This window comes from Heptranchias perlo, chromosome 6 (assembly GCF_035084215.1).
Source record: "Heptranchias perlo isolate sHepPer1 chromosome 6, sHepPer1.hap1, whole genome shotgun sequence".
Taxonomy (NCBI): domain Eukaryota; kingdom Metazoa; phylum Chordata; class Chondrichthyes; order Hexanchiformes; family Hexanchidae; genus Heptranchias; species Heptranchias perlo.
In genome coordinates, this window is record NC_090330.1 from 3,880,449 (window position 1) to 3,901,022 (window position 20,574).

The window sequence follows — 20,574 nt, forward strand, 5'->3', positions numbered from 1 at the left end:
TGCTGTTTGTGGGATCTTGCTGTGCGCAAATTGACTGCCATGTTTCCTACATTACAACAGTGACTACACTTCAAAAAGTACATCATTGGCTGCAAAGTACTTTGAGATGTCGTGAAATGCGCTATATAAATGCAAATACTTGCTTTCTTTGCATTCCCGTAACCCCAGCATTGTTTCTTTGCAATGTTCAGCACTTAACGGACACCTCCCACGTGGTGAGGAATAAGTGCTTGCAGCTGATCGGTTGCCTGGGCTCCCTGGATAAGCCAGCGACGAAAGAGCTGGAAAACCTTACGGCCAAAGATGTGCAGAAGATCATCAGCGATTACTTCACCGATCAGGATCCTCGGGTTCGAACAGCGGCAATGAAAGCCATGGTAAGTTTGGATTACTGTGTGGCTGGCAGTTCAGCGCGTGCTCAACGAGTAATTGAGTCATGGAAAACCTGGAATGCCTCAGGCTCAAAACCGCCCCTCTCTTCCCCACCCCCCCCCCCACCACCTTTGTGCGGAGTTGCCTGATCTAAGCTGGGGGCAGCATTGGGGTGCTACATGACTCTGAGCTAGAGAGGGGAAAATACAAAAATCTGACAGGCTGGTTCGTGTTCAGTAACCTGCTGGGAATACAGAGGCACTGGAGAAGGCACAGAAAAAGATTTACAAGGATGATACCAGGACTGAGAGGTTTTACCTATCAGGAAAGACTGAACAGGTTGGGGTTCTTTTCTCTGGAAAAGAGAAGGCTGAGGGGTGACCTGATAGAGGTCTTTAAAATTATGAAAGAGTTTGATAGAGTAGACATAGAGAAGATGTTTCCACTTGTGAGGGAGGCCAGAACTAGGGGGCCATAAATATAAGATAGTCACTAATAAATCCAATAGGGAATTCAGGAAAATCATCTTCACCCACAGAGCGGTGAGAATGTGGAACTCGCTACCACGTGGAGTAGTTGAGGCAAATAGTATAGATACATTTAAGGGGAAACTAGATAAACACATGAGGGAGAAAGGAATTGAAGGATATGTTGATAGGGTGAGATGAATTAAGGTGGGAGGAGACTCGTGTGGAGCATAAACACCGGCATGGACCAGTTGGGCCAAATGGCTTGTTTCTGTGCTGTAATTTCCACGTGAATTGTGCGTGCAAGTGTGTGCAATGTCATATGGTTATCATGCAGCATGATTGAGTCTCTGACAGTTCAGAAAATGGACTAACTTGCTGTTATACTTTGCTTTTGGTACTGGACTTTTGGTCTGTTTCAGTACCAAACAACAACTTGCATTGATATAGTGCCTTTAATGTGATAAAACATCCCAAAGTGCTTCACAGGTCACTGAGACACATGAGGAGATATTAGGACAGGTGACCGAAAGCTTGGTCAAAGAGGTAGGTTTTAAGGAGCGTCTTAAAGGAGGAGAGAGAGGCGGAGAGGTTTAGGGAGGTAATTCCAGAGCTTAGGGCCCAGGCAGCTGAAGGCACGGCTGCCAATGGAGGAGCGATGGAAATCGGGGAGGCGCAAGAGGCCAGAATTGGAGGAGCTCAGAGATCTCGACATAAGTCATTGAACTCCAAAATCATCTCGTGTGAAGTGCTTTGAGCCGATTTATTTAAATGTAAGTCTTTTTATTCGATGTGCCGTTTATTTTACTGTGGGTCTTAAATCTGCCTACTTGATCAGCACACCGCGTGACTGTTCCCTCTTTTGTTTCCCAGAGGTTGTGGACTCTGACTAACCAAACACTGAACATTTAAATTCAGTAGGCTGCTGGTGGGATCTCATGATTGTAACACAGTACACAGCAGCAAAACAACAAATATATAATTGGCACTGTAGCAGAGTGGCTTTGAGAACCAGGACAGTTTTAACAGGTTACGGTAAATTGAGAGACCTGGTTTTCATCACCGGTTATGTAGCAGTAAAGAGAGAAGAATGGACTTGCATTTAGATAGCACCTTTCACATCCTAAGGGCGTCCCAAAGTGGTTCATGGCCAATGAATTAAAAAATGTAACGACTTGTTAGAAGAGCAGGGGAGTTCTCCCCAATGTCCTGGGCCAATATTTATCCCTTAACCAACATCACTCAAAACAGATTACCTGGACATTATCTCATTGCTGTTTGTGGAACCTTGCTGCGCGCAAATTGGCTGCTGCGTTTCCCACATCACAACAGTAACTACACTTCAAAAAAAGAATGAAGTACTTCATTGACTGTAAAGCTCTTTGGGACTTCCCGAGGTAGTTAAAGATGCTCTTATAAATGCAAGTTTAAATTCACTGGACTATGTGGGAGGGAAGTCTGTGATTAAAAATAATCAGGATGACTCCTCGTCAGCCTGGATTCTCTTCTGCTCTTAATAGCGCAGGCCATAATGTAATAGTTGCAATGCATCTGTGTCCTGTTTGTTGGGCTGTCCTGCTGAGAATTAGTGTGTTTCTTGTGCTTTGTCCTAGTTGCAACTACATGAACGAGGGATGAAGTTGCAGCAGACCATCTACAGTCAGGTAAAGACAACTAAAAGGCCTTGGAAAGGGTGCGGAGGAGATTTCCCCGCATGGGACCAGGAATGAGGGGCCTTCAGTTATGTGGAGCGACCAGAGAAGCTGAGCTTGTTCTCCTTAGAGCAGAGAAGGTTAAGTGGAGATTTAACAGAGGCGTTCAAAATTATGTGGGGGTTTTTATAGAGTAAATAAGGAGAAACTATTTCCACTGGCAGGAAGGTCGGTAACCAGAGGACACAGATTTAAGGTAATTGGCTAAATAACCAGAGGGGAGATGAGGAGAATTTTTTTTACGCAGCGAGTTGTTCTGATCTGGAATGCGCTGCCTGAAAGGGCGGTGGAAGCAGATTCAATAATAACTTTCAAAAGGGAATTGGATAAATACTTGAAAATGAACAATTTGCAGGGCCATGGGGAAAGAGCGGTGGGGGGAGTGCGACTAATTGGATAGCTCTTTCAAAGAGCCAGCACAAACGCGATGGGCCGAATGGCCTCCATGATTCTAAATAACCGGAAGAAATAAAGTTAGATTTGTTGCGTGGTGCGAAGGTACAAAAAAGGAAAGATTTAAAAAAAGACCCCTCCCCATCCGTTAGACGTTGTGACCTCGTATACCACCCTCCCCATTATCCGTGTGTGATCGAGGGTGCCTGGGACTGAGCCGCAAGCTTCCTGGCTATTATAGGTCAACAGCGAGCGAACCCAAACCTTTCCTAACTTGAGTCATCCAGAGAATCAGTGAGGAAAGCTCATCTCTCATCTGCACGGAGTTAGCTGATCTCAGCCAAGGAATCGGTAGGGGTGCTATGCTTGGCCTGGATACACTTCAGCTGGGTGGGTACAGACCAGCCAGGTTTCCCGCTTCTGATTGCTATCCAGTGACCACCCCCCCCCCAATGCTGGAAAGCGCATGTGCCCAGACAGCTCGGAGCATGCTCTGAGCCCCACACACCCTGCCTCCACCCGCGTCTCACGGTCAAGCATCCTGCTGACGCAGACTGTTTCAGCCCGCACATCAAGAGTGGCCCCTTGGAATGAGGCACTGGCAGATTGCCAGCCTCCTGGGGAACCCTCTGTCCATGTTTGTAGGGTGGAATAGGTTCTGATTTAAAAATGATCATCCTTGTGTTCAAATCCCTCCATGGCCTCATCCCTCCCTATCTCTGTAACCTCCTCCAGCCCTACAACCCTCCGAGATCACTTGTGTGCCTCCGATTCTGGCCTCTTGTGCATATGAGAAAATGTCCCAAGATGCTTCGCAGTCCAGGCTCAGTCGTGAAGAATGGACACTTGGGTTCGGTAGCCAAGGCTGTTTTTAGAATCGTATCCCAGCAAGAGTCAGTGCCTTCAGGAGACTAGGGATCATCCAAAACTCTGCTGCCCGTATCCTAACACGCACCAAGTCCCGTTCACCCATCACCCCTGTGCTCGCTGACCTACATTGGCTCCCGGTCTGGCAACACATCGATTTTAAATTCTCATCCTTGTTTTCAAATCCCTCCATGGCCTTCCCCCTCCCTATCTCTGTAACCTCCTCCAGCCCTACAACCCTCCGAGATCTCTGCGCTCCTCCAATACTGGCCTCTTGTGCATCCCCGATTCGCTTCGCCCCACTAATTGGCGGCTGTGCCTCCAGCTGTTTAGGCTCTAAGCTCTGGAATTCCCTCCTTAAACCTCTCCATCTCTCCACCCCTCTCTCCTTAAAACCTACCTCTTTGCCCAAGCTTTCGGTCACCTGTCTAATTTCTCCTTCTTTAGCCCAGTGTCAATTCCTGTCTGATTTACACTCCTGTGAAGTGCCTTGGGACATTTTACTTCGTTAAAGGCGCTGTATAAATGCAAGTTGTTTTTCCTGAATGTAAATGAGGCTGACCGTTTTGTTTCTTCTATCCGTTTCCTTTTCCAAAGGCTTGCAAGGCACTGTCAGACGACTATGAGCAAGTCCGCTCTGTGGCCGTGCAGCTCGTGTGGGTCCTCAGCCAGCTCTACTCTGACAGGTCAGTGTTGCTGAGCTAGGTGTATTTGGAGGGCGCTGGCGGATTTCAACACAGCTGAAATCCCAACCTGGCGACGCTCAAATTGATTTGGGTCAGTACACAATGGCTGTACTCTACCATAAAGCAAAGTGTAAATTACTAATTAATTGGTGTCAAAGGGGGAAAAACACGGCGGGGCACATAACGGGCAGTAGCGGATCGACCGCCTGTTAAACACCCCGCCCGATTCTCCTTCCCATTGACCCTGCGACGATGAAGGAACGGCCTATTCACAGTTTGCACCTTGAATTTAGTGTGCAAACACGTAACCCGCTACCCCTCTAAAATATTTATCGTGCATAATTAAACGGTTTGTGGCGTAAAGAGTAGTGGGTTTGTTTCCTTTTTGTAGCGAGGTTAATCTGCTGGTGTCTTTTATTTAAAGTGGGTGCTTGAATTAAAGGGGCGGTAAATAATTTGGACCATTCTTTCTGGGGACTGAACGGCACAGTGGGTTAGTACACCCTGCTCCTCTTTTCATGTCACTGTCTCCACTTCTTTAGCATAGTCCCCATTCCGTCATCCAACGAGGAGATTCGCCTGGTCGATGATGCTTTCGGGAAGATTTGTCACATGGTGAATGACGGATCCTGGTTAGTGAGAGTACAAGCAGCCAAACTGTTGGTAAGTTTTATCTCTAGAATCATAGAATGGTTACAGCACAGAAGGAGGCCATTCGGCCTGTCGAGCCCATGCAGGCTCTCTGCAAGAGTAGTCCCATTTCCCCCGCCCTTTCCCCATGGCCGTCCAGATTTTTTTCCCTTCCAAGTGTTTATCCAATTCCCTTTTGAAAGCCACAATTGAATCGGCTTCCACCGCCCTTTCAGGCAGTGCATTCCAGATCATAACCACGATGACCATCCAGCAGCGTTGAACAATAACTAAATCATTGAGTTTAGGCCTGCGCCCTGTCCTGCTCTTAATCTTACTTCCTTGTCTAACTCCTGTTTTTGATAAGCAAGGCTTCGTCTGTGGCTCAGTGGGTGTCACTCTCACCTCTGAGTCAGAAGGTCATGAGTTCAAGGCCCACTCCAGAGACTTGAGCTGCATGTTAATCTAGGCTGATACCCCCAGTGCAGTAACTGAGGGAGTGCTGCACTATCAGAGGTGCCGTCTTTCAGATGAGATGTTAAACCAAGGTCCCGTCTGCCATCTCGGTTGGACGTAAAAGATCCCATGGCACTATTGGAAGAAGAGCAGGGGAGTTCTCTCCGGTGTCCTGGGCCAATATTTATCCCTCAACCAACATCACTAAAACAGATTATCTATTTATCTCATTGCTGTTTGTGGGATCTTGCTGTGCGCAAATTGGCTGCCACTTTTCCTACATTACAACAGTGACTACACTTCTAAAGTACATCATTGACTGCAAAGCGCTTTGGGACGTCCTGAGGTCATGAAAGACTCTTTTTAAATGCAAGTCTTTCTTTTTTCTTCTTTAGATACTATATAAATGTTACAATTGGATGGCCATGTGGTGAAGGATAGACGACTAGAGCCTGGTCATCAGTTGTTTCCAAGCCTTTATTCATAGAGATTCCCCTCAGACACACACCACACCCTATATAAGCTCTCCTATAAAAAGGATACAAGAGGGTCCCCAATTGATAACCACCTCCTGAATACAGTTAACACTTATTGATATAAATGATACAATTAACAATAAATGCCTCTTATTGTTGGTTTGTTTCACAGGTATGTTCCCAATTAACATTGTTGCTAATTACCTCCTTGTATTTCAGGGATCCATGCACCAAGTCAGCGTGCAGTTTCTGGAGCAAACCCTTGATAAGAAATTGATGTCTGATCTAAAGGTACATTATGCTTTAATTAATTGCCATCAGCGCTATTTTTATGTCAAATAACTTACCTGTTGTTACATTTAAAATTCGCATCCTTTTGTTCAAATCTCTCCATGGCCTCGCCTCTCCCTATCTCTCTAACCTCCTCCAGCCCTACAATCCTCAGAGATCTCTGCATTACTCCAATTCTGGCCTCTTGCGCATCCACGATTTCCTTCGCCCCACCATTGGTGGCTGTGCCTTCAGCTGCCTAGGCCCTAAGTTCTGGAATTCCCTCCCTAAACCTCTTCGCCTCCCTCTCCTCCTTTAATGTGCTCCTTAAAACCTACTTCTTTGACCAAGCTTTTGGTCAGCTGTCCTAATATCTCCTTTGGCTCAGCGTCAATTTTTGTGTCTTAATTGTGCTCCTGTGACACGCCTTGGGACATTTTACTACGTTAAGGGGGCTGTATAAATGCAGGTCATTGTTGCTTTGTCAGAGGTACTGTCTTTTGGCTGAGGCGGATGCAAAAGATCCCATGGCTTAATCAATATTTATCCCTCAGGCAATATCACCGAGAATAGTTTATTTGGTCGTACCAAATATTTATATAAAATATTTAATTTGCTGTTTGTGGGTCCTTGCTATGCCTACAAAACACTTCAAAAGGCATCCATTGGCTGCAAAGGGATTTATGTCAGCTTCGGAGATTCTAAGCTTTGCTTTTCTGATTCTTTTCCCCCCACGCAGAGAAAGCGCAGCGCCCACGAGAGAGCCAAGGAGCTGTACACGTCGGGCGAATTCTCCAGCGGCCGTAAGTGGGGAGACGACGCCCCCAAGGAAGCGGTGGACACGTACACGGTCAACCTGATCAATTCGGGGGCCTGCGGGGCGTTCGTCCACGGGCTGGAAGACGAGATGTATGGTGAGCGGAATGTAGCGCGGCCGACATTCGCACGGGTTGTAAAATGAGTTTGTAACGTACTCTGTTGGAAATGATTATGAAGCGCCTTGGGACGTTTTACTCCGTTAAAGGTGCCATAGAAATGCAAGTTGTTGTTGCATCATCAGAGGTGTCGTCTTTTGGCTGAGAAGTTAAACTGAGGCGGATGTAAAAGATCCCAAGACTTAGTCAACACATCTCTCCGGCAATATCACCAAGAATAGTTTAGTTGGTCATACATTCACTTGCTGTTTGCTATGCCACATGTGCCTACAAAACAACAGCGATTTTACTTCATGAGAAATCCATTGGTTGAGAAGCAATTTGGAACATTGTGAGGATGTTACTGCAAAATTTCGGAAGCAATAAACTCATCATCTGACTGATATTATAGGCCTGTTAAAGGAATGCTTAAGGGGTAGAAGTTATGCTACAGTGATATAAAGCTCTGGTTAGACCACATCTGGGGTACTGAGTTCAGTTCTGAGCACCGCTCCTCAGGAATGATATATTGGCCTTTGGAGGGGGTGCAGCGCAGATTCATCGGAATGCTGAGAGGGTTAACTTATGAGGACAGGTTGCATAGACTAGGCTTGTATTCCCTTGAATATAGAAGATTAAGGGGTGATCTAATTGAGGTGTTTAAAATGATTAAAGGAGTTGATAGGGTAGATAGAGAGAAACCATTTCCTCTAGTGGGAGAGTCCAGAACATGGGGGCATAACCTTTAAATTGGAGCTGGGCCATTCAGGGGTGATGTCAGGAAGCACTTCTACAAACAAAGGGTAGTGGAAATCTGGAGCTCTTCCCCATTCCCCTCCCCCCAAAAAGCTGTTGAGGCTGGGGGTCAATTGAAAATGTCAAAACTGAGATTGATAGATTTTTATTGGGTAAGGGGTATCAAAGGTAGTGGAACCAAGGCGGGTAGATGGAGTTAAGATGCAGATCGGCCATGATCTAATTGAATGGCGGAACAGGCTCGAGGTGCTGAATGGCCTCCTCCTGTTGCTATGTTCCTAATGAGGCCTTAAAGCAATATTATTGATTGTCCATGATAATACCCCTAGTTAATCTCCTGTAGCATTGTATATGGGGAGACGAGACCAAGTGATCAAGCAAGGTTAGAGGACAGTCGATAATTTGACCCAGGCGTACAGATCGAACTCAGTCCCCACCTTCAGATTTTTTTTTATTCGTTCATGGGATGTGGGCGTCGCTGGCGAGGCAAGCATTTATTGCCCATCCCTAATTGCCCTTGAGAGGGTGGTGGTGAGCCGCCTTCTTGAACCGCTGCAGTCCGTGTGGTGTAACCATAAATTTTATTATTATTTATGGTTACATAAGAAAAGACTCAGCAAATTTGGGAAGCAGAGAAGTTGAGTTGATTGGAGCACAGGAGTTTTCAATCTACACAAAGGAGCTTGGAGATGCAAAGCTGAGGCCTCAGCGCCACTGCTGGCGAGGGAGTGTAATTACAGTGTGAGAAGTTTACATAGGCAATTTCCATTATAAATGTGGACATAGGCATTTATAATGGAAAGAGTGTATGCAGACATAAGATTTTTAATACATTAAATAGATAGGCATTGATAATATGTCTATATCTCATTGCTTTCAAAGGAAACATTTTTAAAAAAAAAAAAATTCCTTTCCCTTCAAAGCCTCATTCTCTGGCCAAGAAGGCAGTTAGTCAGCCCAATCACATCTCTGCTATGGCAGAGGAGGGACTACGAAAGAACTTGCATTTATATAGCGCCTTTCATGACCTCAGGACGTCCCAAAGTGCTTTACAGCCAATGAAGTATTTTCGAAGTGTGGTCACTTTTGTAGTGTAGGAAACACGGCAGCCAATTTGCGCACAGCAAGATCCCACAAACAGCAAGGGAATAATGACCAGATAATCTGTTTTTAGTGATGTTGGTTGAGGGATAAGTATTAGCCAGGACACCGGGGAGAACTCCCCCTGCTCGTCTTCGTATAGTGTCAAGGGGTCTTTTGCATCCACCTGAGAGGGCAGATGAGGCCTCGGTTTAACATCTCATCTGAAAGATGTCACCTCTGACAGTGCAGCACTCCCTCAGTACTGGCGCTGGGAGTGTCGGCCTAGATTTTGCGCTCAAATCTCTGGAGTGGGACTTGAACCCACATCTTCCAACCCCGGAGCCATGGCTGATACCTAAAACTTGTTTTGTCTTGGTTGCAGAATCTTGATTAAACGTTCTCTGGAATACTTCCAATTTCTGTACAGTTTCATGCTGGGTTTTTGTTTTGTGAACTGCAGAGGTCCGTATCGCAGCCGTAGAGTCACTCTGTACGTTGGCTCAGGCCTCGGCTTCTTTTGCTGAAAAGTGCCTGGACTTTCTGGTGGACATGTTCAACGACGAGATCGAGGAGGTGAGGCTGGGGTCGATACACGCTCTACGCAAAATCTCAAGCCACATCCGACTGCGGGAGGATCAGCTGGACACTGTGCTTGCAGTGCTGGAGGTGACCATTTATTAATTCTTTTGCTTCTTTCCCTTCCTTGTGCCCTCTTGCACCACACACACCATCGTCCCAGCTCCAGTGGGTCATTTCACCGTTTATTGGTTCTGGAACAATCTCAGATGAAGATTCTTTATCCTTATCACCATCCTGTTCTAGAACTTCAATGTGACACAATATAACATCACTTGGTGTTACTTCTGCAGGACCCTCTGGAATTGTGCGCTTTTCCTGGTTCCCAGTTGTTTGTGGGGCATCTTCAGATTCATCTGCCCTGGCTTCAGAGCCGTTTAACTGATCCTTAAGCAATATTGGCACAATCGCCTCCTCTTCATTATTCAAACGCTTTTATGCTGACTCAACATGTCGATTCTCTAGTTTGGAACATTTGGACCTGCGCATAGGCCTCTCCTAATGTGACCCTGTAACCAGCAGCGTCAAAGTGAGCCTTTAACACTCCCAAGTCGTTGGGCACACCTCCTCCCTTCCCATTTTATTCCCTGCAACAACAGCAACTTGCATTTATATAGCGCCTTTAACGTAGTAAAACGTCCAAGGCGCTTCACAGGAGCGATTATCAGTAATTTTACACTGAGCCACATAAGGAGATATGAGGACAGGTGACCAAAAGATTGGTCAAAGAGGTAGGTTTTAAGGAGTATCTTACAGGAGGAGAGAGAGGTGGAGAGGTTTAAGGAGGGATTTCCAGAGCTTAGGGCCTAGGCAGCTGAAGGCAGGCCACCAATGGTGGGGCGATTAAAATCGGGGATGCGCAAGAGGCCAGAATTGGAGGAGCACAGAGATCTCAGAGGGTTGTAGGGCTGGAGGAGGTTCCAGAGATAAGGAGGGTGAGGCCATGAAGGGATTTGAACACAAGTATGATAATTTAAAATCGATGTGTTGCCGGACTGGGAGCCAATGTAGGTCAGCGAGCATAGGGGTGATGGGTGAACGGGACTTGGTGCGTGTTAGAATACGGGCAGCAGAATTTTGGATGATCCCTAGTCTCCTGAAGGCACCGACTCTTGCTGGAATACGATTCTAAAAACAGCCTTGGCTACCGAACCCAAGTGGCCATTTTTCATGTCTGATCCTAGATTGTGAAGGATCTTGAGACATTTCATTCTGTTAAAGGCACTATATATTAGCGTAAGTTGCTGGGGAATGAAGCTGCTCCACTACAGAGGGCATCGCAGTCAAGCCTGTCCCTACCCATGCCCAACATCTGCACGCACACGTTTTCCAACAGGATAGCGAGGCTAAAAGGGTTAAATTATGAGTACAGTTTGCATTGACTGTTCTTGTATTCCCTTGATTATAAAGATTAAGGGGTGATCTAATTGAGGTGTTTAATATGATTAAAGGATTTGATAGGGTAGATAGAGAGAAACTATTACCTCTGGTGGCAGTGTCCAGAACAAGGGATGTAATGATGACAGGAAAGACTTTAGGAGTAGATTTTGGCAAACAATTAGTAACCCATTGATCCAGGTCCATTCTGCTTTAAATCCCAACCCTGCCACCTCCAGAAATCATCTCTGCCACAACTATTTAATAATGTCATGCGTAATGACATCAAAACTCATTGCGAGTGTAGGTGGACATTTTAAGATTCAAGATACCAACGTAATTTATTACTCCATTGCTGTGGCGTAGGAATATCAATCTTGTGTTTACAATTCCTAGCAATTGTATATAAATTCCCAGCCTCTACGATCTGTAAACCAGAACGGGAAAAAAACAGACAGCAGTTTCACTGCAATTAGCATCATGGGGAGACCACCTGCCAAGAAAGGTCTGCCAGCATCCAGATCAGTTCACTAAAATTAGAGCTAGGCCGTTCAGGGGCGATGTCAGGAAGCACTTCTTCACACAAAGGGGAGTGGAAATCTGGAACTCTCTCCCCCAAAAAGCTGTTGAGGCTGGGGGTCAATTGAAAATTTCAAAACTGAGGTTGATAGATTTTTGTTAGGCAAGGGTATTTAGGGTTACGGAACCAAGACGGGTAAATGGATTTCGAATACAGATAAGCCATGATCTGATTGAATGGTGGGATGGGCTGAATGGCCTCCTCCTGTTCCTAAGACTCTTAATGCCCTTAGCAACTAGGGATGGGTAATAAATAAATAGTGTCATCAACGATCCAAGAACACATTTGTTTTTAAATGGGTTGTAATGCACACTACGATACCCAGGAGTAGCGCCGCAATTGTACTGCACCAAAAAAAACAAACGAACTGTGAAATAATTCACCAGGGCCGGTGTTCTGGTATTCAGCTACCCTTTCATTTCACAGGACTCTTCTCGTGACATCCGGGAAGCCCTGCACGAGCTGGTTTGCTACACGAACGTGTCCACGAAGGACGGCATCCACTTGGCACTGGTGGAGCTTCTGAAGAATCTGGCAAAATATCCGACCGACCGGAATTCCATCTGGAAGTGAGTCTTCCTCTGCGGCTGATGTACTTCAAAACCGAGTCTCGTGATTCCCTGAGACGGGAGAGTCCTTGCTTTAACTTTTTTTGTTAATGTAGCAAGTCCTAGGCGCCGCCCACAGTGACGGATCTGCCTCCTCCAGTCCCGTTAATGAGCCAGACCGACTGGCCCTCAATCGTCGGTTGTACCCTTGAGTACTGTAATCCGAGAGCTGGCTCAGGCGATCAGATTACCCAGCCTACCGTAGTGAATCAGCTTTGTTTTACTCTCCCATCCCCAGGCATGCCATCTTTGAGCCAACTGAAATTCAGTCGAGCCCGCCTATCTTCCCTCTCACTCACACCCCTCCAAGGCGGGGTTGTCACAGACCCCTGACATATCTCACCAGGCAGGGCTTGATGTGATAAGGAAGTAGCACTCCCTGAAAGGACGGTGGAAGCAGATTCAATAGTAACTTTCACACGGGAATTGGACATGTACTTAAAAAGTTTGTATCTGATCAGTACAGATCAGCTGTGATTTAATTGAATGACAGAACAGGCTTGTGGGGCTGAATGGCCTCCTCCTGTTCCTATGTTCGTAAAAGGAAAAATTTGCGGGGCTGTGGGGAAAGAGCAGGGGAGAGTGGGACTAATTGGATAACTCTTTCAAAGAGCCGGCACAGGCACAATGGGCTGAATGGCCTCCTTCTGTGCTGTATGATTCTATGAATCCGGCGCTATATTAATATTTGATGCATATTTCTACTCTTAAATTTTGATGGAAACTTTCAATAAATTTGAGTGGCTTTTCTTTTCTCCTAGATGTCTCAAATACCTTGGAAGCAGGCATCCTACCCTGGTATTGCCACTGGTCCCAGAGTTGCTTAGCACACACCCGTACTTTGACACGCCAGAACCAGACATGGACGACCCAGCTTGTATCCATTTTAATGTCGATTACAAATGAATGCACTTTTTCTCTCACTGCTCGGGGAAAAAGTTAACGTTCCGAAAGTTTTCACTTTCCTCACTTCCGGGCAACTGTGCGTCGGTGCGGAGAAATAATTTCAGATATAAAATATTGAGCTCTGATTTAACTGGGCTTGAAACAAATGTTTGAAAAATTGAAGTGAAAACAGAAAATGCTGGAAATATGCATCAAGGCTGTACACCTCTAGGGAAAAAAAGGCTAGAGGCTCCTCACTGGTGCTGATGCCCCTATGCAGGAGAGGAAAAAGGGGAAGAGCCAGGAAAGCAGGATATTAAAATGTCCCTGTCCCTTACCTCTTCCCCATTTGAACTACCCCACCCCCCCTTCCTTCCCTCCCTTCTCCTGTCTTTCCTCTCCTCCTTCCTCCTCTGTTCCCCTTTCTCTCCCCCATCCCTCCCCTCTGTCCCTTCCCATGCTCTCTCCCTCTCCCCACCCTCTTCCTCCTCCCCTTCCTCTCCTCTCCCCCTACACTGACAGGAGTGACAAGTTAACATAGGTACTCTCTATTATAAATGTGGACATAGGAATTTAGAATGCAGATATAAAAATAAGGAAAGAATGTACGACATTAAAATGGGACTGAATTACATCTGCATGCCTTGGTCCCATTCCTCCCTGCCCTCTAACCCTGCCTCACCTGAAGACTATACTTCAGGGAGCCTTAACTCCCCGTGTGCAAAGTTATAAAAGAATAGTGAAGGTGGAAAAAGTACCCATTTTCCAAGAATCTGGAGGTTCAGCATTACCCACGCTTCAGTTACCTATCTTCCTGATAATCCTCCGGAATTGCCATGGCACTGTTGATGATTGACTCGCTAAGATGCTGGTGGTGTAGGCCTGTCAGAGGGGGGCGGCGATTATCCTCACTCCGATCCTGAAAATCTATTGAAGATAAATGAACGAAGGTGAAACTTATACTCTCTATTTTACAATGTGCAAATGAATATTTGTACAGGAGAGGGGGTTATTTCCCCTGTGGTGTGTACACAGTTAAAGAAGGTCATTGTGTATTTCTTAACTTCAAATTGTACTAGATATTGCTGTACTGGTTCTGGTGTTCAATGCTGCCAAGACCTGCCCCACTATGTCTGCACTCTTCTCCGATCACACGTTCCGGCACTATGCTTACCTACGTGATAGCCTCTCTCACCTGGTGCCACCGTTACAGGTAAGTGAAACCTGTAGTGGCCGTGAAGTTCTGTTTGTTGCAGGTTGTGGGGCATAGAATACAAGATGGTGCCCCACCTGGAGTCCCGAGTACACCTGTGCGCTACAATGGGCGCTTCCTGGCTTTGGAGAGGGTACAGAAAAGGCAACGAAACTCTTACTGGGGATTAGGTACCTGTGGAGAGGGACTAAGGAAACTAGGAATGCATACACTGGAGAAGAGAAAGCTCAGGAGAGAACCTTTTGAGGTTTTCAAGATTTGTTTTTTGTATTCATTCTCAGGATGTGGGCGTCACTGGCAAGGTTGGCATTTATAGAACCATAGAAAAGATACAGAACAGAAGGGGGCCATTTGGCCCATCGTGTCCGCGCCGGCTCGAAGAACAACCAGGTGCCCATTCTAATCCCACCTTCCAGCACCCGGTCCGTAGCCCTGCAGCTTACAGCACTTTAGGTGCAGGTCCAGGTACTTTTAAAAAGAGTTGAGGGTCCCTGCCTCTACCACCAATTCAGGCAGCGAATTCCATACACCCACCACCCTCTGGGTAAAAAAGTTTTTCCTCATATCCCCTCTAATCCTTCCGCCAATCAGTTTAAATCTATGTCCTCTAGTTCTTGAACTCTCCGCTAGGGGAAACAGGTACTTCCTGTCTACTCGATCTGGGCCCCTCATAATTTTGTACACCTCAATCAAGTCTTTTTTTTTATTCGTTCACGGGATGTGGGCGTCGTTGGCAAGGCCGGCATTTATTGCCCATCCCTAATTGCCCTTGAGAAGGTGGTGGTGAGCCGCCTTCTTGAACCGCTGCAGTCCGTGTGGTGACGGTTCTCCCACAGTGCTGTTAGGAAGGGAGTTCCAGGATTTTGACCCAGCGACAATGAAGGAACGGCGATATATTTCCAAGTCGGGATGGTGTGTGACTTGGAGGGGAACGTGCAGGTGGTGTTGTTCCCATGCGCCTGCTGCCCTTGTCCTTCTAGGAGGTAGAGGTCGCGGGTTTGGGAGGTGCTGTCGAAGAAGCCTTGGCGAGTTGCTGCAGTGCATCCTGTGGATGGTGCACACTGCAGCCACAGTGCGCCGGTGGTGAAGGGAGTGAATGTTTAGGGTGGTGGATGGGGTGCCAATCAAGCGGGCTGCTTTATCTTGGATGGTGTCGAGCTTCTTGAGTGTTGTTGGAGCTGCACTCATCCAGGCAAGTGGAGAGTATTCCATCACACTCCTGACTTGTGCCTTGTAGATGGTGGAAAGGCTTTGGGGAGTCAGGAGGTGAGTCACTCGCCGCAGAATACCCAGCCTCTGACCTGCTCTCGTAGCCACAGTATTTATATGGCTGGTCCAGTTAAGTTTCTGGTCAATGGTGACCCCCAGGATGTTGATGGTGGGGGATTCGGCGATGGTAATGCCGTTGAATGTCAAGGGGAGGTGGTTAGACTCTCTCTTGTTGGAGATGGTCATTGCCTGGCACTTATCTGGTGCGAATGTTACTTGCCACTTATCAGCCCAAGCCTGGATGTTGTCCAGGTCTTGCTGCATGCGGGCTCGGACTGCTTTATTATCCCCACATCCTCCTCTGCTCCAAGGAAAACAATCCCAGCCTATCCAATCTCTCCTCGTAGCTGCAATTTTCAAGCCCTGGCAACATTCTTGTAAAACTTCTCTGCACACTCTCCAGAGCAATTACGTCCTTCCTGTAATGTGGTGACCAGAACTGCGCACAATATTCCAGCTGTGGCCTTACCAGCATTTTATACAGTTCCATCATTACATCCCTGCTTTTGTATTCTATACCTCGGCTAATAACGGAGAGCATTCCATATGCCTTCTTCACAACCTTATCTACCTGTACTGACACCTTCAGGGACCTGTGCACATGAACTCCAAGGTCTCTCACTTCTACTCCTCTCAGTATATTCCCATTTATTGCGTATTCCCTTTTACTGTTTGCCTGCATTACCTCACACTTCTCCGGGTTGAACTCCATTTGCCACTTTTCCGCCCACTCCACCAACCCATTGATATCTTCTTGGAGTCTACAGCTATCCTCTTCACTATTACTGCCCATCTCGAGTCGAGAAGGTGGTGGTGGGCCTTTTTCTTGTACCACTGTTTGGTACAATTGAGTGTCTTGCTGGGCCACTTCAGAGGGCAGTTAAGAGTCAACCACGTTGGTGTGGGACTGGAGTTACATATAGGCCCAGACCGGGTAAGGACGGCAGGTTTCCTTCCCTAAAGGATATTAGTGAACCAGTTGGACTTTTACTGATACCAGCTTTTTAAAAACTGAATTCAAATTCTCAAACTGCCAAGGTGGGATTTGAACTCATGTTCTCTGGATTATTATTCCAGGCCTCTGGGTTACTAGTCCAGTAACACAACCACTAAACTACTGTAGGGTACAGGTGAGCTGAACCAGAATAAATTTTTTAGCATAACAACAAACTCTCTAATGGGGGCTACGTGCTTGAGCTCAGAAGAGGGAACATAAGAAATAGGAGCAGGAGAAGGCCATAAGGCCCATCGAGTCTGTTCCGCCATTCACTAAGATCGTGGCTGATCTTCTACCTCAACTCCACTTTCCTGCCCGATCCCCATGTCCCTTGATTCCCTTAGTATCCAAAAATTTATCGGTCTCAGTCTTGAATATACTCAACGACTGAGCATCCACAGCCCTCTGAGATAGAGTATTTCAAAGATTCACGACCCTCTGAGTGAAGAAATCTTCCCTCATCTTAGTCCTAAATGGCCGACCCCTTATCCTGAGACTATGCCCCCTAGTACTAGACTCTCCAGCCAGGAGAAACAGCCTCAAAGCATCTGCTCTGTCAGGCCCTCTAAGAATTTTATACATTTCAGTGAGATCACCTCTCATTCTTTTTTTAAACTCCAGAGAGTACAGGCCCATTCTACTCAATCCTCAGGATAACCCTCTCATCCCAGGAATTAATCTAGTGAACCTTCATTGCATCCCCTCTAAGGCAAGTATATCCTTCCCTAGGTAAGGAATCTAAAACTGTACACAGTGCTGCAGGTGTGGTCTCACCAGAGCCCTATATAATTGCAGCAAGACCTCCTTACTCTTATACTCCAACCACCTTGCAATAAAGGCTAACACCCCATTTACTTTCCCAACTGCTTGCTGTACCGTTTGTCTTATATTCACGGTGGTGAATCTATGGAATAACGTGTTGGGGGAAGGTAGTAGAGGCAGATATTGTCAGCATGTTCAAAAGGGAGCTGGATAGCTATTTGGGGAAAGATGAAATAAAAGGTACAAGAGAGCATATTATGGTATTTATAGAACTTTGGCCCGAGCCAGATGGATTCCCTTTTCTAACCCTGTACGTTACTAAGTTCCACCAACCATTCTTGGGAGGTTTTGCCAGCCAATTATTCTTTCTCAAGCCTGCCTGTTCCTTTATTTCTTCAACGCATCTTTCATCACTTTTCCCCCAGACTAAATAATGATATAGAGTGGAAAATGTGAGTCACTTCCAGGACCCAGTTTATTATTTTGAAATTTTTCCCTCCTCTTCCTAAACTTTGTCATGTTGGGGTACAGATCCATCCGTCCATGACACACTCTGGTACCCCGCCCAAGTGGCCATTCTTCACCTGTGATATGAAACGATGAGTGTCAAGCTATTCAACTGTGGGGGTCCTCACACAGCATCCATACATGGAGCCTTCTCACAGGGGTCACTGGATAGCAGTTAGAATCGGGGACCTTGGCTCATGATTCCTGCGTCCTGCCAAAGGGGACACTGAAGCCAGTTGCCGTGCCCCCAGCTCACAAACTAACACGGCACAGACAGACGGTTGAACCTGATTAGCGGTCTTTAAAATTATGCAGGGGTTTGATAGGGTAGATGTAGAGAGGATGTTTCCACTTGTGGAGGAGACCAGAACCAGGATCCATAAATATAAGATAGTCACCAATAAATCCAATAAGGAATTCAGGAGAATCTTCTTTACCCAGACACTGGTAAGAATGTGGAACTCACTACCACAAGGAGTAGTTGAGGCGAATAGTATAGATACATTTAAGGGGAAGCTAGATAAACACATGAAGGAGAACGGAATAGAAGGATATGCTGATAGAGTTAGATGAATAGGGAGGGAGGAGGCTCGTGCGGAGCATAAACACTGGCATAGACCCGTTGGGCCAATGTAACCAGGAGGGGACCAAGATTTGAATCTAGCTCAGGCTGATGGAATGAATGTCTCTCCGTTCTCCTGTAGCAAGTCTTAGGTGCAATTACTTCGGAGTACTCAGCCCACTTTCCATCAAATACGGGTACTCAGTACAGAATTCCCAGCCATTTGGCAGTCTTGTAGATTAGCCAGTGACGGTTTGTTAGACCGTCAAATGCATTAATACTAATGCCTAGAGGTGGGAAATGACCGCTTAAAAGAGCTAGCACTGGCACAGGCATGATGGGCTGAGTGGCCTCCCCCTGTGCTGTAATTTCTATGGCCTTATTGGCAGCAGTACAAGTAAAACAAAATTAATTTGTTGGGGCTGCTTTGAGTCTAGCCTGCTAATTTTTTCACAGTTCACTGTAGTCAAATCTATTTATGACATTTATGAGCCTGTTTGATGCTGCTAATATCCTGACTGCAATAAATTTTAGCTTTATATATACACGCACGCACGCATTTCATTCCTTGCCCAGGTGTGGAAGTTGTGCTAAGAACTCCACACCTACCATTTGAGTTAATCATTCGATACCGTCACACATGCCTATCTCTCACCAGTTCATTTTTAACCTCTTTAGGTATGCTATGTTTACCTTTCCTCACTTGACTCTGTTTGCATTCTTATTTCTGACGTGATCTCCCTTCTACTGTATGTGTAAACACACATAAACCTGTTGAATACCATTAATGCAGAGCCTCAGTGCAGTGAGATACCAGCTCTTCCAAGTCACGTGGGACTTGGCAAGAATTATCGCAAGAAGATTTGCTCAACGCTTTTGTTACCTCTAAACTTGACAATTCCAATGGTCTCCTGGCCGGCCTCCCATCTTGCACCCTCCGTAAACCTCAGCTCATCCAAAACTCTGCTGCCCGTATCCTAACTCGCACCAAGTCCCGTTCACCCATCACCCCTGTGCTCGCTGACCTACATTGGCTCCCGGTCCAGCAACACCTCAAATTCAAAATTCACATCCTCGTGTTCATATCCCTCGATGACCTCACCCCCCTCCCTATCTCTGTTGCTTCCTCCAGCCCTACAACCCTCCGAGATCTGTGCGGCCCTCCAATTCTGGCCTCTTGCACATCCCCGATTTCCATCACTCTGCCATTGGCAGCCGTGCCTTCAGCTGTCTCAGCTCTGAGCTTTGGAATTCCCTCCCTAAACCTCTCTGCCTCTCCTCCTTTTAAGATGCTCCTTAAAACCTGCTTCTTGACCAAGCTGAACTAATATTTCTTTATGTGGCTCAATGACAAATTTTGTCTGATAGCGCTCCTGTGAAATGTTTTGCTACATTAAAGGCGCTATATGAATGCAAGTTATTGTTGTTGTCCCAAAGTGCTTTACAGCCAATGAAGTGCTTTTGAAGTGTAGTCACTGTTGTAATGTAGGAAAACACAGCAGCTAATTTGCGCACAGCAAGATCCCACAAACAGCAATGTGATGATGACCAGATAATCTGCTTTAGTGATGTTGGTTGAGGGATAAGTATTAGCCAGGGCACCGAAAGAACATCCATGCTCTTCTTCGAAATAGTGCCATGAGATTTTTTGAAATCCACCTGAGGGGGCAGACGGGGCCTCGGTTTAACGTCTCATCTGAAAGACGGCACCTCCGACAGTGCAGCGCTTCCTCAGTACTGCACTGGGAGCGTCAGCCTGGATTATGGGCTCAAATCTCTGGAGTGGGACTTGAACCCACAACCCTCTGACTCAGAGGCGAGAGCATGATACCCACTGAGCCACGGCTGAGGAGGACGTCTCTTGAGTAATAGGGATAGACTAAGCAGGAATGACTGTGTTGGATTTTCCTGGTTAAATCCATTGATCTTACATGATGGTGAATGTCAGAAGGCCATTAATATGGACGCATCATGGCCAAACCTAAACTTGTCATCTGAAGTGCCCGCATGTGCATCAAAGTGTTCTGCTGGCTTCAGATAACGGGATGGGAGCGGGAATCTTGGCTGATTTTCGCTTTTCCTAACTTAGGAACACAGAGAACAATTGTAACATCCCTAGAATATTTTGAAGAAGAGCCGAGGAGTTCTCCCCGGTG

General features: G+C 46.4%; 1 protein-coding gene across 1 annotated transcript in view; it reads left to right on the top strand.

The window, feature by feature from the left end:
* ints4 (integrator complex subunit 4) overlaps window positions 1–20,574 on the top strand; it is a 57,694-nt gene that overhangs the window by 11,089 nt on the left and 26,031 nt on the right. Inside the window, exons 5-14 of the mRNA XM_067985622.1 lie at window positions 192–377; window positions 2,453–2,503; window positions 4,409–4,497; window positions 5,040–5,160; window positions 6,279–6,350; window positions 7,069–7,243; window positions 9,543–9,748; window positions 12,042–12,184; window positions 12,985–13,100; window positions 14,188–14,321. Coding sequence (XP_067841723.1) covers window positions 192–377; window positions 2,453–2,503; window positions 4,409–4,497; window positions 5,040–5,160; window positions 6,279–6,350; window positions 7,069–7,243; window positions 9,543–9,748; window positions 12,042–12,184; window positions 12,985–13,100; window positions 14,188–14,321 — 1,293 coding nt within the window. The remainder of the gene's footprint in view (window positions 1–191; window positions 378–2,452; window positions 2,504–4,408; window positions 4,498–5,039; window positions 5,161–6,278; window positions 6,351–7,068; window positions 7,244–9,542; window positions 9,749–12,041; window positions 12,185–12,984; window positions 13,101–14,187; window positions 14,322–20,574) is intronic.